The 15,792-nt window shown below is 42.3% G+C and overlaps 2 protein-coding genes across 2 annotated transcripts; both read left to right on the top strand.

The window, feature by feature from the left end:
- The first annotated feature begins 366 nt into the window (after positions 1–366).
- On the top strand, positions 367–9,146 carry LOC122399191 (homeobox protein MOX-2-like). The gene is made up of 5 exons (XM_043399678.1): positions 367–1,846; positions 5,411–5,679; positions 5,767–6,008; positions 6,084–6,257; positions 6,379–9,146. Exons 1-5 carry the CDS (start codon positions 1,423–1,425, stop codon positions 6,638–6,640), a joined length of 1,371 nt encoding a protein of 456 aa, XP_043255613.1. The 5' UTR covers positions 367–1,422; the 3' UTR covers positions 6,641–9,146.
- A 2,808-nt stretch (positions 9,147–11,954) lies between these two features.
- LOC122399193 lies at positions 11,955–15,424 on the top strand. The gene is made up of 6 exons (XM_043399683.1): positions 11,955–11,987; positions 12,059–12,252; positions 14,022–14,342; positions 14,406–14,742; positions 14,814–14,951; positions 15,009–15,424. The coding sequence occupies exons 3-6, from the start codon at positions 14,078–14,080 to the stop codon at positions 15,151–15,153; spliced, it is 885 nt and encodes a 294-aa protein (XP_043255618.1). The 5' UTR covers positions 11,955–11,987; positions 12,059–12,252; positions 14,022–14,077; the 3' UTR covers positions 15,154–15,424.
- The last annotated feature ends 368 nt before the right edge of the window (positions 15,425–15,792 follow it).

Genomic DNA, 15,792 nt, shown 5'->3' on the forward strand with positions numbered 1-15,792 from the left:
ATTGACACTAGCTTTTTTAAACGACAACCTGAAAGTGGACGTTTTGTAATGTCTAAGAAAAAGAGTAATTTTTGACTACTTTAAATTCTAGAAAATTGTGAGACACGATTTGGATTCTGAAGGTTCGAAATCTCGAAGTGTTATGTATTTGGAGCTCAAAGATCGGATAGACAGCTGCCGCGGAACGCGTTTCCCGCCAACGAGCAGATTTTAGAGTGGTGGGGATAGCATACACTATCGTTACTAGGACAACGGGCCAACGGGTCTCGTCGTATGATCATGAAGTCTGCATGGCGGGAAAGACGCGAAGGGAAGGGCCTACGACGGAGAGAGTCCAATGGCTAGCCGAGAAGCGGGAAGTGGGTACACACGCGCGCAAATATATCTCTCCCTCTCTCTCATTCTCTTTCTCCTCGTCCCTCTGCGTGAACACATGCACTCGTTCTCGTGTTTGTCTCTTCGTCTTCTTGTCAGGCCTCTGTCAAGCCGGCTTCCGAACATGGTTGGCCCAGTCGCGTTCTGAACGTCGTGTGACGGGGTTCGGTCGGTTCTCGAAATTGAACGCGAATGACAAGAGATTCTATTCGGTTGCCTCTGATCCTGTCGCTCTTTGGTAATCATGAAACAGCTAGAAGTGATACAAGTGTGAGAAAAAGAAAAGGGGGGGGAAAAGAAAATAAAACGAAAGAGAGTCTTTATTGCTCGACCGGGATAGTTCGTGCGCAGAAAATATCGCGAACCGAGTAATGTCCGAATCGTAAAACGGGGATGAAATTCGAACGTACAACAAAGGGTAATAATAATAAAGTTGGTTCGTATTTAGAATTTTAAACAAGACTGTATGCAGGGTGGGGGGAAGGAGGGGCGAGAGTGTCAAAGAGCAGCAGAGGGACGTAAAGTTACCTCGCGAGTCCGTCAAATGCAACCGCGCTGGGAACGGCGTCGGGACACCTCGTCGTCATCGATGTTGTTTTCGTTACGATCGTCAACGTCCACACGGTGTTGTCCAATAAAAGAAGAGAAAATAGTAGCGCGTAAGGTCGCGGGACGTGCGATTATTAAAACGTCGTACGTTGCTATGGTATCGAAGAAACGGAGTGAAAATCTGTCCTCCCGTATCGTTTAAATTTCCGTCGATTACGAAACGAAAATAAATAAAGAAAGGAAAAAAAAGAAGAGTACGAGGGAACCGAATGATACGAAGCAAACGGCATCTCGTATTATCGTCGTGAAACGGTGAACACGATGTCACGAATCGGTCGAAATGCGACGTACAAGGACTGGAAACAATTTGGATACCAACCAAACTTCTTGAAGTAACGAAATCCGTTATCCGGACCGTCGACTTTGATGCTCGGTTGAGACTACACGCGCAACGGTTGAACCTCCTCGCATCTTTCTTCGCCAATACAACTCTATGACATGCTACCGCCAGCGGCTATGCATTTGGAACAAAAAGCCAGTACCGAAAAATTGACAGGTACACAACAGCAATATCATCATCAGTATCATAGCCATTATTATCACGATCAACGTCAACATCATCGACATCCACAGAAGCAGCAAGAATATCATTGTCGTCGTCGTCGTCATCGGAACAACGATCATCATCATCATCACCATCATCATCATCACTATCATCATCGTCACAAACATCATCGGCAGCATAACAATAACAGCCAGACAGAGCAGCAACAGCAACTGCAACAGGGGCAGCAACAGCATCGTCGACGTCGTTCGCGAAATTTAGATCGTCGTCGCACGGTATCGCCATTGTCGTCGTTGACGATACCTCCGTCTAACGACAATTCGTCTGCGTCTCAGCATACAAATATGTTTGCGACAGGTAAGACCGACGATAGCGATTTCAAAGTAGACGCGACGAATGAAAAATGTCCTCGGCAAAAAAGTGACGTTTATCGAGCAATATTTCACAAAATCTGAAAAAATATACGAAACGTTTTTACGCGTTGTCGTTTGAATGGTAAATTAGACAGAAAATTATGCAACAGTATCTTTTTCATTAAGGCTAAAAATGAATAATCGATTTTGAGATCAATCGTCCACCGTCAGCGTAGACTTGGCACGGAAAGTCGTGCCTGTTGCGCAACTGGCGCCCATCTCCCCCCCACCTAACGTCTCTCTCTCTCTCTCTCTCTTTCTCTCTCTCGCGAAGCATAAGAGGCAACGCAAACGTGTCTCTCTTTCTTTGCTTACTTATTATGCGTTTCGTCGCTTCTGATCGTTATTTTTTGTCATCGCGAACAGTTTTCGCGAATATATTCTCTCGGGCATTAATGCGATTTGCCAATGTTTCTTTATCGACAGAAGTAAGTATCCGACGAAGGTTACATCAACCTCTTGGAACGAGTTTTGTGTTACGTGGTATGAGGACGCGGGTTTAAAGGGGAGGATTTCTAAAACGGAAAAGAAAAAAAAAAAGTAGGAAAAGGTCATCGAATCGGTTAAAATCGAGGAAAAATGATGAAGGATAAATTACCACGTGGTGCGCACACGCGCCTCGGGCGTATGCCTCTCGCGTTACGAGCTTGATTTTTCTAAACGCGACGAGCCAAGAAAACACGAGGAAGAACGAAAGAGAGAGTCTATTGCGCAGGCATGTGTGCGTGTACGCGCGCGCCGCTACATGTGTGCCAATACAGTCAAGAGACTCCTTGTAAGCATGGCTGTAAACCCCGTGGCATGATTCGACTGGAAACCCGAATCGTCGGGGATCGACTTACCACGTGCTCTCCGAACTTAAAGAAAATTATTTCTTGTCGCTCGATCATCGAAGTGTTATCAATTTCGTTTGCGGAGGGGGGCGCAATCAACTCTAAAACCAACGATTGGTTTTCGATTCGTTCGTTCGATATATTTAAATACAAATATTTCGAAAAGATTTTTTTCTTGCCAGCGCTATAATGCGTATACATATATATGTATATACACCTGTGATATAAATGAGTTAAACAGCGCAGAGAAAAGAAACTCGAATACGCAGAAACTGTGATGACAAGATGGAGTAGCGACGTTCGACGGTCTCGTTAAAATGTTGGTAACTTTAAAAATTTTTCCTATTAATTCGAGTAAACTGGAATAAATAATACTTAAAAAATTCACGCTCGGCATACGGATGTTGCATATGTATTTGCGTTTAACGCACGTAATCGGTGTATTCAATGCAAAATATACAGGACATGCGCACGCGAGTAGATGTCACGAAGGTTAACCGACAGGCATCTTTCGGTTTCAAACTTCTCTTCAACAGTACGCGCGTTGGCTAGGAAAAATTCAAAAAGCAAAATCGACACGATTTCGTCAAGTTTTTCCGTTCGATTCGACGATTCATCGATTTCCAATGGACGGATAGGTTATCGTGCACGATTAAAATTTTAAGACCACGTATTAATCGGAAGGGGTGGAATATCGGTGCCAGGGGTTGAGGTTGAATGGTGAATAATATCGAGTCAAAAGCCCCGATAGTATTATACATAGTAGTATTTTCGAACATGGCGAGGGCACTGCTAATTAACGTACCGTTGCGCTACGATGATCTTTTGGAAAACATCCAATCGTGTTACGGGTCACCGACTGTCGTTGCGTCGGTGCACCTTTAGAGACAGGTATCCTACTAGGTGAGATCAATCGCTCACGGAATAACGTCGATGCTGTTTCAGTAATAAGTTTTTTGAAAAAAAAAAAAAAAAAAAATAAAAAAACAAAAAAAAATACCTTCGAGAAGCCAGACCACGAGTCTGAGAATGTAGAATTATTATATTACAATTACGATCTTCGTATTACGTCATTTCTCGCAGTCTTTCGAAATCGTGGCACCCGAACGTGCGATTACGATGTAACGTTATGTCACCTTCGTCTAATGCCGATTTCATTATTTTTCTTCTGTAATTGCTGCGCGATAAGATTTCAAAATTCTCTGCATACCGTGCGTTTCGATGATTTTCGCGTTATTCGCGAGTCGAAGCTATATTTTCGCATTATGGAGATCGAAGCTGTATCGATAATTGCGTCAATGATTAATCGATCGACGAGTTACGACGATAGGCGCAGAGGAATGTGAAGAGTCCGATTACACAAATGTACATTTTTTTTTTTCTTCTTTTTTTTTTTCGAGCATTGCATCCGTGGTCGTACAGGATTGTTTTTTTTTTCTGCTTTCTAAGATGCTGAGAAGGTGAGGACTGGTTGTCGGATAGGGAACGCTATTAGTGCACACGGTGCATTCGTGAACTCGCTGGCAACTCGTTGTATATTTAGCTCAATGGAGGAAGCCGTTCCGTGTACCGACCAAACTAAGGTAGCTGCGTGTCTCTTTCTTTTGGCTAGCTAACCGGTGTCCGTACTATCGAGTCGATAATGCCTACGTACAGTTTTGTTACTGTACGATGTTCCTACCACCCTCGTCGTCGCAGCCCACCGCCATCGTGACACATAGTTTTCGTCTAGCCGCGAGGAGCTTGGATCCTAATTTTGTGCTGTCGGGTTACTGGACCTTACGTAACTACAAACTCAAGTGCTAAGATTAGTCGCCAGAACGAACTAGGACCCGCGGATTTAGTCTACGGAGATATAATTTCACGAATAAGCAGAAAAGTCGCTGTTCGATCGTTATTTTGTACACCCGAAAAAGATCGTAGCAACAATCCGTCGCCTATCATTTTTATGTTAACCAGATGCCTAAAAAAAACTGAATCTTGCGAATCCTTCGAAGGTACATATTGTTTCGACTATGGATTTTGTAAAAATATGTCGAACAGTATCTTGGATAGAAAGTATTATAGGATTTTTCGATCGAGCAACTCTATCGATAAGAGAACGATAACGAGTATTCGTTTTCATCGTATTTTATCATACAATACTCTTGACAAGTACATAAAACACATGTTAATTATTGTAAAAATTATCTTTCAACGAAATTTGATATCGTTGTGCCGGCCAGACGTACGAAATATTATACTGAACACACGTTTTCTGTCGTGGTGGTCACTGGCTGATCACTTTAAAACGCTTAGGACAAATGAACCTTAATATTTATAATATTTTGTATTCTTTGCACACGTTATTTTGTTCCTTTGGAGGTAAATGTTTATACACAGGTAGGAGACTCTTGTTTCGTCGATGCGTTCGTTATCGGTTATGAATGACGAAAATGAGGACGAGAAAAAGAAATGAATGGTCAACGTTCAAGTACGTATAGGTTGTTTTCATTTCCTCGCTCGACCGTGAGATTCGAATAATTGATTCGTAAGGCGAAATAATCGTGTTCGCTGAGTCGCGATAGAACCTAATGGAACATGAGGGAGGATTCTTACACCCGTAAGAAGTACGGGACAGTTGGTAGAACTGAAATTACAAGCTCGATTAACCGATTCGTGTTTTTTTGTTCCAGCAAGGGAACGTTTTCCTTCGTCGAGCAGCACGGACGACGACCAAAGCGGTTCCGATACGGAACACGACTCGAACGCGTTACGTGGTAAAGTCCACTCTGGAATACTCCATCACTCTGGCCAGCATTCCGTGAGAAAACGTCGAGGAAACTTACCGAAGCACTCGGTGAAAATTCTAAAGCGATGGCTTTACGAGCACAGATACAATGCCTATCCGAGCGACAGCGAGAAGCTGACGCTCAGTCAGGAAGCAAATCTCACGGTGCTCCAGGTTAGTGATGCCTCGCTAATATTTTAATTTTACACGTTTAATTGCCGTGTAGAATTTGTACCTAACCTTCGGTTGCGCCTGTTGTAGGTTTGCAATTGGTTCATAAACGCCAGACGACGAATCTTGCCGGAAATGATTCGAAGGGAGGGCCACGATCCTCTGCAATACACGATATCTCGTCGCGGTAAGAAGATGCCCGCCGGAAGTCACCAACAATCGTCCAGTCTTGGCTCAAGAACCAATCAGAATTGGGACTCGTTGGCTGGTATGAGCGCCCCGAAACGCAGCAGGGATCACGACTACGAAGATCCTGCTGGATTAATGTATCGGTTCGTTGCTATTTCTGATTAAATATGCAAAAACTATCGTCGTGTATCTGGTTATTTGTCGTTTCTTTTTTTTAGAAGCGAGGAGGATAGTCCAAACGATTACGAAAGCAGTTCCCACAGCGAGGAGGAACGTCCGACGACTCAGTGGCCAAGCGTGATAGTTTATCCTTACTCGGAGACAAAGATTGAGCAAAACGTCGGTCAACTTGGTGCTTACGAAGAAACGATTGCCCATCCTGCGCGGCGAGGGTATGCCTAGCGACGGCTCTACCACGACCACCGTTTCCGCATTACGTCTTTGCACGATGATAATGCGGGAACGGGTAATCGAAATCTTATCGAATTAATTTTTGTCCCTTTTCTTTTCTAGGGACGAAGACGAGTCTTCGATGGGAAACGAAGCCGCGTACTGGAGCGCACCTAGACAGCATCTTATACAAACCCCCGACGTACAACACGAAACAGAAGTGTACAGTACGCGTAACGCTCATAGTCCGCATACAGATGAGACGCCGCCGCCGACGCCACCCGAAGAGGATAAAGACAAGTTCAAGTGTCTTTACTTACTGGTCGAAGCAGCTGTTGCCGTGCGACAACAGGAAAAGGAACGCGAGGGGGCCGTACCGGTTTAACAAGAGCAGCAGTGTTGTTGTTCGTTTACACCAACCTTCTTTAGCTTCCAATTCCATTATCCCGTGGAAAACACACAAGAACAATCCTTTTTCGCTTTGGCATTGTCGGCGCGACGATTCTCGAGTCTCATACGATATTAATATTCCCTCCGTTGTTCCTCTTTCTCGCAATTTCGAAATGCGCGAATCAAAACGGAAAGCATACGCAATTCGAAGCCGATCGTTTCTCACCGCGCGATCGTTGTTTCAGCTTTTCGAGACAAAAAAACTCAGGAATCGCGGTTTGACAAAAGAGAAGAATTTAAAAAAAAAAAAAAATAAAGAACCCCTCGAGACGCGAAGAACTAAAGATAACTGGCTAAAAATAACCAAACGTTTTCTCAACATATATATATATATATGACAATGTTCTCGAAATGTTGTGGACTTTTTTCTTCGTACGCACGCGTGCGTAATTCAACATTTTCAAAGATAGTTTGAACATTCAGTATTTAAATCGTGTTTTTCATGGCACAAGTTCTTACAAACGGAGAACAAGTTTTAAGGGAATAGAACCGTTCCCGGGAATTCATTCAAGAGACTGAAGTGCTACAGGTTTCGATGAAATAAAATATATCGAGGAGTACTCGCTACTCGTGCACGAATTCTTCGCGTAGAACGGCGCCACCGGACCAACAACAAGACGTCTTGTCTCGTTTTTGATTTTTATGTGTGTTTTCTGTCGATACCGTACGAGATCGACGGCCAAACAAGTGCCAAAATTTTCTACTACGAGTGAAAAAACCAAGTGTAACGGGGAGAGATGTTGAAATCGGATGTCAATTTTCAAATATTCGTCGAATTCTACGCACCGTGTTACCGTAAGTTCGGAATATTGGTAAAATCGTCATCTTCGTAACTTGTTACTAAACCGCGGATACGTGTCTCTTGTTAATATTCGAAGGAAGAAAGGGAGAACGATAGGTGGAACGAAACGGAAAGAACTTGCGAATTTACAAATATCGCTCACGTCTTTCAAAAAGTTTTATATGTTGCCATATTTCCCCCCCCCCCGCTATTCACAAACATTCGCAACGAACGTGTGTACTTCGAATCAGTTTCCGTGTACATTTCCACGATAAATATTTTTGTCAGGCAGGAACTAGCCAAAGAACATTGAAAGCATTTTGTTGCGTTCTGTGTTTGTTTTTTTTTTTTATTATTATTAATTATTATTATTACTATCACTATTATTATTTTGTTCTTCCATGTCGCTAAGATTAGCGGTTAGAGCGCATAATGTTAACAATTGCGAGTGCCTTCCTTCTACATATATTTTGAGACCGCACGGTACCTAAAGCGACGAATACGTTACGCCGTGTCGCTTTTAGTTTATCCCCGGTTGTTACTATTACAGCATTATGCACTGCATCGATAGCAATTACGGCATTAATTGCGTTTATCTTCGCATTTACGTTAGACGAATAAGACTGCTCGAGTAGAGATTCGTTCATCCTTTCGACGCGTTCGCGTACGATCGATGCATCTCTCTCTCTCTTTCCTCCCTGAAACGAATGTACAGTACTGCCGAACCCGACGCTACCAGTCAGTTAAACCAGTTCATTAATCGCGCATTGATCGTTATTCCTTCCGAAAAAGAAAAAAAAAATACAGGAAGCAATCGTTATCTACGTTAACAAACGATAAATCATGAGACACGTAAGCCGTTGCATCAAGAATATGGAACCGAGCGAGAAATATTACCGCGTGCGTGCCTATCAAAAAGATACGTGTATAGATAATAAGTACGTATACATAGATTTATATTATGCATCCTAATCGACGGTTGAACATATGTTATATACAAAGTTCGAATTGTGAAAGATTCGTTAATCGGGGATCAGCGTCGTAAAACACGGATCGCGAATAAAAAAAAAAAAAATCATTGGTACAAACGCCAAAGACTTAACTGTTAGCTCTATCGATAATTAAGTTCTTTAAATAAATTCGAATAGACGAGTCCTTTTGCCGAGAAATATAGTTAGTAAATGTGTTTGTTGTGTGCCCGAGCGTTTGCAAACAAAACGAACATTCATTAAAGATGTTGAAGAGGAGGTTGGGGGAAAGGACGAAGAGTGAGAAAAAGAAGGAAGCAGAGAAGGTGTTGGAAAAATCGTGCCTATCGAGCGTGGTATTGCCACGTTCCTTGTTGTGTATATCGCGTGGTGAAAGTGTGAATGTAGATGCTAGCGTGGATCGATGCTGCTGCGAACGTACACGTGTGCTACCAAAACACGTTCGTTGAATGTAAATCTGTGCGCATTTACGCATCGATACCGCGTGCTAGGATTTCAAACCGTGTTCAAACGAAACAAAGTTCTTCGATGTACAAAATACGATTCAAATTTATTTTTAAATCGCGATAATCCTCGCGGTCCGCCAGACCGTCTCGTTAAAAACTGTTAGGGACGTAATTTGCATTAGGTTAAGAATAGATCTCTCTCCGACGGATAAAAATAAAGAAAACCACACTAAAGTGATCTTTCTCGATCGCGCGAAGAACTACGTGGATTAACAACGAGGATGATGACGAAGACGAAAACGGCGATAACGAAAAGACGAGGATTGAACAAAAGGAATACGTAGTAAAGCGTGTTAGGATCGAGTCGTCGTTGTTATGCGAATCCCATCTTTCTCAGTACGTTCAAATCTTCTGTTCCGTGAACGAGTATAGCGTAGCCAAAGCGCACTAATATTTTCGGATCCATTTCGCGTTCTCTTGCCTTCAGGCGCAATGATGGAGGAAAAGAAAGAAAAAAAAAAAAATCCGAAATCACATCCGCGAACCAAGATTATTCGTATCGAAACATCGAATCTTCAGAGTTCCTAAATCTTTTACATGTTTTACACTATCGGAGAGACGAACGGTAACGGAAAATGGACGAGCGCATATACGAAAGCCGCTAATCGCTACCGAGGCGCAATGTTATAAAAAGCAATAAGTGTGCCTTGTTCGGGCGTTCTAACGCGTGCCGATAATAATAATTTAACGGAAATTAAACGTCGAAAACGTTCGCCGAATTCGTCGAATTATTTCTAACGTATTTACTACTTCAGGGGGAAAAAAAAAACTTTAGGGAAGGTAACGAAAAAAAATAAAGTTAAAGAGGAAAAACATATCTTTCGCATCTTTGTTTTTGGTAAACTTTGTTTTTTTTTTTCTTTTCTATCTTAGAAGCAATGTAAAAGTTGTATCGGGTGAAATTATGCGTACAATGCTGATTTAATGCTGCGTCGTATTGTTTGAAAGTTTGGAAGAGGTTTCGATGAAAGAGTATCGTTAACTGCGTCGGAGCAAATTGAGAGTAAAAGCGCCGATTAAGAATGGAAAATAACTCCTCTGTGAAAGAATTAGACAACGATTCCTCCAAATCAGCATTTATTACGAGAGTAGAAGAGGGAGGAGCGTGTGCGTGCGCGCGTGTGTGTGTGTGTGCGTGCGTGTGTGTGTTTATAAGAGTGAAAGAGGGTGGAAACGAAAAGAAAAAGCACGAGCAGACACGTCTCGTTTCATCTTTCTATCGTTCATCAAATATCGAAAGGCATTATATATTTCTGGTCATGTTCGAAATTCCGTGAAAATTTTTTAATCAAATCAAACGACATTCTGGTATCGATTTTTGTTTTCCACTGGTCGTGCTTTTACGGAGAAGGAAGTAAAAACAAAAAAAATATATGTTAATGCACAGGGTGATAAAAAGAAGAATTCAAGAATTTGACGCCGTAAGCATTCAATTAATTTATTAAAACTTAAAGAATGTTCAACGTAGGATAAGATAGTTTCGTAAACAAAGTTTGCCAAACTAATTACTGATTTTTATGTGCCGGTAGTGCAAGGTGCTTGTTTTGCTTATAGCATTTTGGGGTGAAAATAGAATTATTATTATAGAAAATACTATTGTATTTCCTTAGGACATTCTTGACTCATTTTAGCGACTACTATACATATATATATTAAATTTGTTACAGCTTCTTTTTAACATCCTGTATACGTACAAATACAAATACATATGTGTACACAAATATACATATGTGTTTATATACATTTGTGTACATATATGTACGGGTTTTTCATTTAAAGCCGAACACACCGTGAGGAAATTGTAGTTGCGATTATTCTTTGGACTCGAAAACGAGTGATACAACGTTTGATTAAAATTTAGTATTTTTTAAGTTGAACCGCACATGCGAATATCGGGTGCCATAAAAAGGACGCTATGTAGAGCGTAACATTAATGTCACCGGGTATTAACTAGGGAGTAATTCTGTTTCATGGTAACGTTATTATTTTTGGCGATAAAAGTGCGCATTGTTTTGTCTCATTTTTTTTTTTTTCTCTTTCGTACGCGGCCTTATTGTATGTATCCCGCGCGCGTATGAACGTCACAACGTCCTCATTTGCCCCTTGGACACTACTTTATTTGCAGCGCGTTTCTAGCGATTCCTCTCGTTTCTGTTCACTGTGAAAACGAGAGATTGCTGTTTACGCGAACTTAATAGAATCCAGACTGTTTCGATTAACCACCGTTTATCCATGGATTCCTTGGTTCGATAGACTTGAGTCAGGATTACGCACGGTCACTCGCCCACGTGGGTTCTCCGAGTAATTTAGAATTAGTAATACTGTATTGTTCGATTCGCAGATTTACAATAAAGTACGTTGTGAATTTTATTATTAACGTATGCAATATTCTTTGGCATGGGATCATCCGTTCTTTCCGGTTAGCTCGAATTAGCCTCGTCCTTTTGCTTTGTACGGTGCTGTTCGCTAAAATAGCCCAGGTCTACATGACTTTACTAGCTGTTGACAGCCGCTGTCGCGTGTACGTGAGTTCCTACTCATCGTCCATTCAGGTTTCGTCTCCGTTTAATAATTAATTATATTAGTTTTTGATCTGCGATATATCGGTATAGAGAACTGTAACAAGGGAGCGGAACTCGATAAGTGACGGAAAAAGGAAGCGGAGGGTAAAGAGACGAAGGGGTCGTGTTGCATATTAAAATGGCGGGAATGAAAGTCAAGAGTAAGAAAGGAATACGCGCGAGTGGGAAGTAACGTAACGTAACGGCGGATAACGTGTGGCTCGTAAAACGCGGTACGTCGTCGTCGAGCGGACTATTCGGTCAGTTCGAGACCGAGAGTCAGTCCTTCTGCGATTGTTGAAGGCAAGGAGCCAACCATTGGCTCGACAAGCCGACGGTGACGGTAAAATTGTGACGGTTTGTGCGCGCTGTACGCGCATGCACGTGTGCCAAACCACGAATTACGTTTACGCGAAGAAACGGACGCACACCCATCGGAGTACGCGTTCGTATGCTTTTATTTATTTACCGTAAATAGATATTGTACAATAATCGTTCGTAAACTTATTGTTAAAGGATCCGAGGAAGAAGGTGGGACGTGGAGCTGTTGGATTTTCGTTCTAGCAACGGCAAAGAAACCGTAGTGTGTGCAATTATGCCGTAGCCCTGTTAATCAGCGTGCATCAAAATTAGCCCAGTTATCGTACAACGACCGTTCTCTGGCGGTATAGTCTTCGCGAAACAAATACCGCATCCACGACAAATTTAAGGTACTTGCATGTGCAACGATCAGCTTTCAATGTTTCTATACACTTTCCAGAATTTTCTACGAAGACTACACTCGTAACCATGTTTACCTTTCTAACGTACTACCTAATTATTGGCTCTGCCTTGCCGATTTTATCCGGGATTTTGGCCTATAAAAAGATTCGATAATATGGTGTATTACTTTACAGCATTCCTAATCAAAGTAGCGTTATTTACAAGTAGTAGGGTTCTTCCGATTGTAAACAATATTTCAACACGTTGTAAGTTTAAAGTGCTTACTTGTGTCGACTTCTTTCTCACAACGTACGATTATTAATATTACCAGCCTTTTCGAAACGAAGATTATATACGAGTTAAATGTTTCCTCGTACACAGATGTAAAAACAAGTTAGACTCGCGACTGGTTTTTGAAGTCGAGTCCTGGACCCTGAGCTTGTTCGACTCCCGCCGGTATTCGGGCCGACAGCCCCGACCACGTCGTTTTTTTTTTTAAGTTTAATCGCACATCGTTATAAACAAACTTATTTCGTTTCATCCATCGACCAGTCAAGACCTTTTAGCAAGCAAAACGTGTTACGTACGTTGTAAATGAAAAACGGAAAAAAAGAAATAATTCATAAAATAACTGTTTCTCTGAATTGTTAACGAGACTCGAACGGACTAAACTCTACGTGAGACTAACATCGTAAGTGTGCAACTCTTATCTAAGTCCTTCATACGTTCCCGAGCGTTAAACACGGTATGGTACGAAGAGGGGATGTTTCCCCGATTGGTCGAGGAATTTTTATTTTCTCGAACGATAATCGATATAATTTCGTTTTAACGAAAGAAAACTTAAAAGAGGGTGAAATGTACGCACGTGTTCGCGAGAGAAACAGAGAGTGGAAAGGAGCGGGAGACAACGGAAGGGCGTAGCGGTTCGAAGAAACGCGAGAAAAATGAGGAAATCGCCGAGAAGCTTACGAAAAGATGGATCGGAGAGTTAAAAAATCCTTCTCGGACACGCATGGACGATAATCGAAGCCAAAAAACAAGGATAGCTTAACGATGGACGATTTTAGCCACGACCCGGTTCCACGCCCGGGCTTAACGGTTCGGACGAAAAGAAAAAAAAAAATGTACGGAAATCGAGCACCGGATTCGATCGTTCAAGTGGGTCTCTGATTCGATTTTGATTTCAATGCACGCGTCGACGGTGATCAAGGAATGTCGGCAGGACTACATGTGGATACATATGGTGGTCAGAATTTGTATTCCACGTTACGCCGCTCGGTTGACCTACCTTTTCGTTCTCCTCGTGTTTTTGCCTGTCGACGATCGAGTGTGCTCTAATCGTAAAGAATTTAACGCGACAAAAGCGACGCAAATACGATACTCATGGTATTGTTACGAATACGGATTGTCAGTCGAGATGCGTGCAAAGCAGAACCACGCTGATTTTGAATTCAAATACTTCGTATTCGTGGTTTGATATACCGGGGACCTTGAAATGGGAGGCGATCCTCTCCGTCGCGTTAAGAAACCCTAACGATACGTACCACGCATACTGTATGCCCGTAGCGCTGGCTACGTACACACCTAACGGAAATTTCCTTAATTCGCGATCCTTTCCATGGTACTATGTTTAACCCGCTTTCGTTTTGTCCTGCATATTCTAGCTACCGATGAAACGCACGCCTTCGTTATACCTTGCATCTTCGAGTTAACCGTTCTCTATCCCGGCGAAAAGATAAATGCGCGCGAGGCAGAAGCTTATAGTCGTTTCTTCCAGGTGAGCGCCGATTTTGCCCTTAAAACTTCTCCGTATCGACGGAGGAGAAAAAAACCATGGAGAAGAGGAGGAGCATGGTGGCATTGCTTGGACTGATTCTGTTCCTCAAGTCGTCGGATGTCGAGAGCGGCGGCGACGGAAACTCGTATCCGCGATACTCTCATCATAGACAGAAGAGGCTCTTTTGGATAACCAACGACGGCCGGATAGCTCTGCCGCCAGGCACGATAATGACGATAACACCGACGTTGGCGTTACCGTTCGTTAGATACCCACCTCATGGTTTTCTCAGCAACATGACCATCAGCCTCCCCTTTACCAGTGAGTAAACGATATCGAATTCTTTTTTTCAATTTTAATTTAATCCCCATCCTCTTGTTGCAGTTGACTTCGACAAGCTTGGTCTCACCGACAATGAAAACCCTTACGGCGTTTTGCCATCGGCATTTGATGCTACCGCGAGGGACCAAGGCTCGACCACGGCAGAGTTTATCGCGTCCTTCGTGAAGCGCGGACTTAGCAAGAGAGAAGCGATCGAGGATGCGCCGAAGAACGCGTTTTACGGTGGCGAAAGGGCGCTTTTGTACGGCACCGCCGAGGATATGCTTGCCAATTTCGGTTTGAACGGAAAGGCGTGTCTATTAAGAGCGATCTGCGAAGTTCAAGGACACCCTTTGAGCAATTTCGGTCTGATCGGAGAAATGCTCAAGCTTTTTTTCACGTAAGCTTACGGTAGATGTGTGCTATTAAAAAAAAGACGGATGTAGACAAAGAAAAAAATTTTTTTTTCAGCGCTAGTAAATCACCGTTTTCGAACCTCCTAAAGGACTACGTCGAAGCTGAGAACAGAGGAAAGTTTCATGGAGAATGTTGGCCATACTTCAAAGATTGTCCAAAATCATTGTTTCGTTCATCCGAGAACAGATACACGTAAGCATAAACGAATACGTATCGAGTTCTATACACTGGTGGTATCATTTTTTACAGGAAGGACTCTTTTCACGAGAATACCGTGGCTGGCGAAACAGTCGAGACAGTTCAGCGTTCTTTTTCGGCCGAATCTACCGAACGAACACGGGACGAAACTGAATTTTCTCAAAATACGAAACGCACGATGCACCCTTCGATGTAGGTCTAATTGTACCATTTGCTCGAAACTATGCCAACCATTCGCAAGTCGAAAAGAAAATATTTTAACCGGCCAGCTCGCGCTTCCGATTCCTTTCAAAATTTATTTGCGCGGCTTCGAAACATATTCAATTGTTAATGTTTACCCGTTATCCTTTGAATTTAAAAACAAAGTGGAAAGAAACTGCGCATTCGACTTGATAGGAAACCAAATACGCGTTTTACGCTTTAACGGCCTGTTCTGGCCTACGTTGCGCGCAAATATGCGCCCGACTTTTTATCGCCATATTAATTCTAGCAATTTATTATTCTTCGACGTCGTCTTATACACGATAACAATAAATATCCTTTAGCCGTTCAGATTATTTAGTTAATAATGCGATTCACCGATGTGCATTTCAGTGAATACGATTACGCTAATTACGATTTATTAGCTCAACTTGAAGCGTGTGCGTATCGCACTTCCGACACGTAAACAACGGTGTTTTGTATAAATATAATTTAGATTACGTTGCTAAGTCGATCTTGTAACAAGTAACAACTATAGTTGATAAAGAATCTCGAATCATGTACGACTTTAATGATTTACCCTTATATCAGACTCATAATACGTATATGTAGGATACAAATAGGAATAATATTT

This window comes from Colletes gigas, unplaced genomic scaffold (genome assembly GCF_013123115.1).
Source record: "Colletes gigas isolate AHSC1104 unplaced genomic scaffold, ASM1312311v1 Colletes_gigas_Sc00012, whole genome shotgun sequence".
Taxonomy (NCBI): Eukaryota; Metazoa; Arthropoda; class Insecta; order Hymenoptera; family Colletidae; genus Colletes; species Colletes gigas.

Bases quoted from the DNA above. Each gene is read 5' to 3' on its own strand.
- LOC122399191 (XM_043399678.1), top strand. From the start codon at position 1,423: ATGCTACCGCCAGCGGCTATGCATTTGGAACAAAAAGCCAGTACCGAA. The intron at 6,009-6,083 runs GTTCGTTGCTAT...TCTTTTTTTTAG, and splicing joins CCTGCTGGATTAATGTATCG to AAGCGAGGAGGATAGTCCAA. The intron at 6,258-6,378 runs GTATGCCTAGCG...TTTCTTTTCTAG, and splicing joins GCCCATCCTGCGCGGCGAGG to GGACGAAGACGAGTCTTCGA.
- LOC122399193 (XM_043399683.1), top strand. From the start codon at position 14,078: ATGGAGAAGAGGAGGAGCATGGTGGCATTGCTTGGACTGATTCTGTTC. The intron at 14,343-14,405 runs GTGAGTAAACGA...CTCTTGTTGCAG, and splicing joins CATCAGCCTCCCCTTTACCA to TTGACTTCGACAAGCTTGGT. The intron at 14,952-15,008 runs GTAAGCATAAAC...CATTTTTTACAG, and splicing joins TCATCCGAGAACAGATACAC to GAAGGACTCTTTTCACGAGA.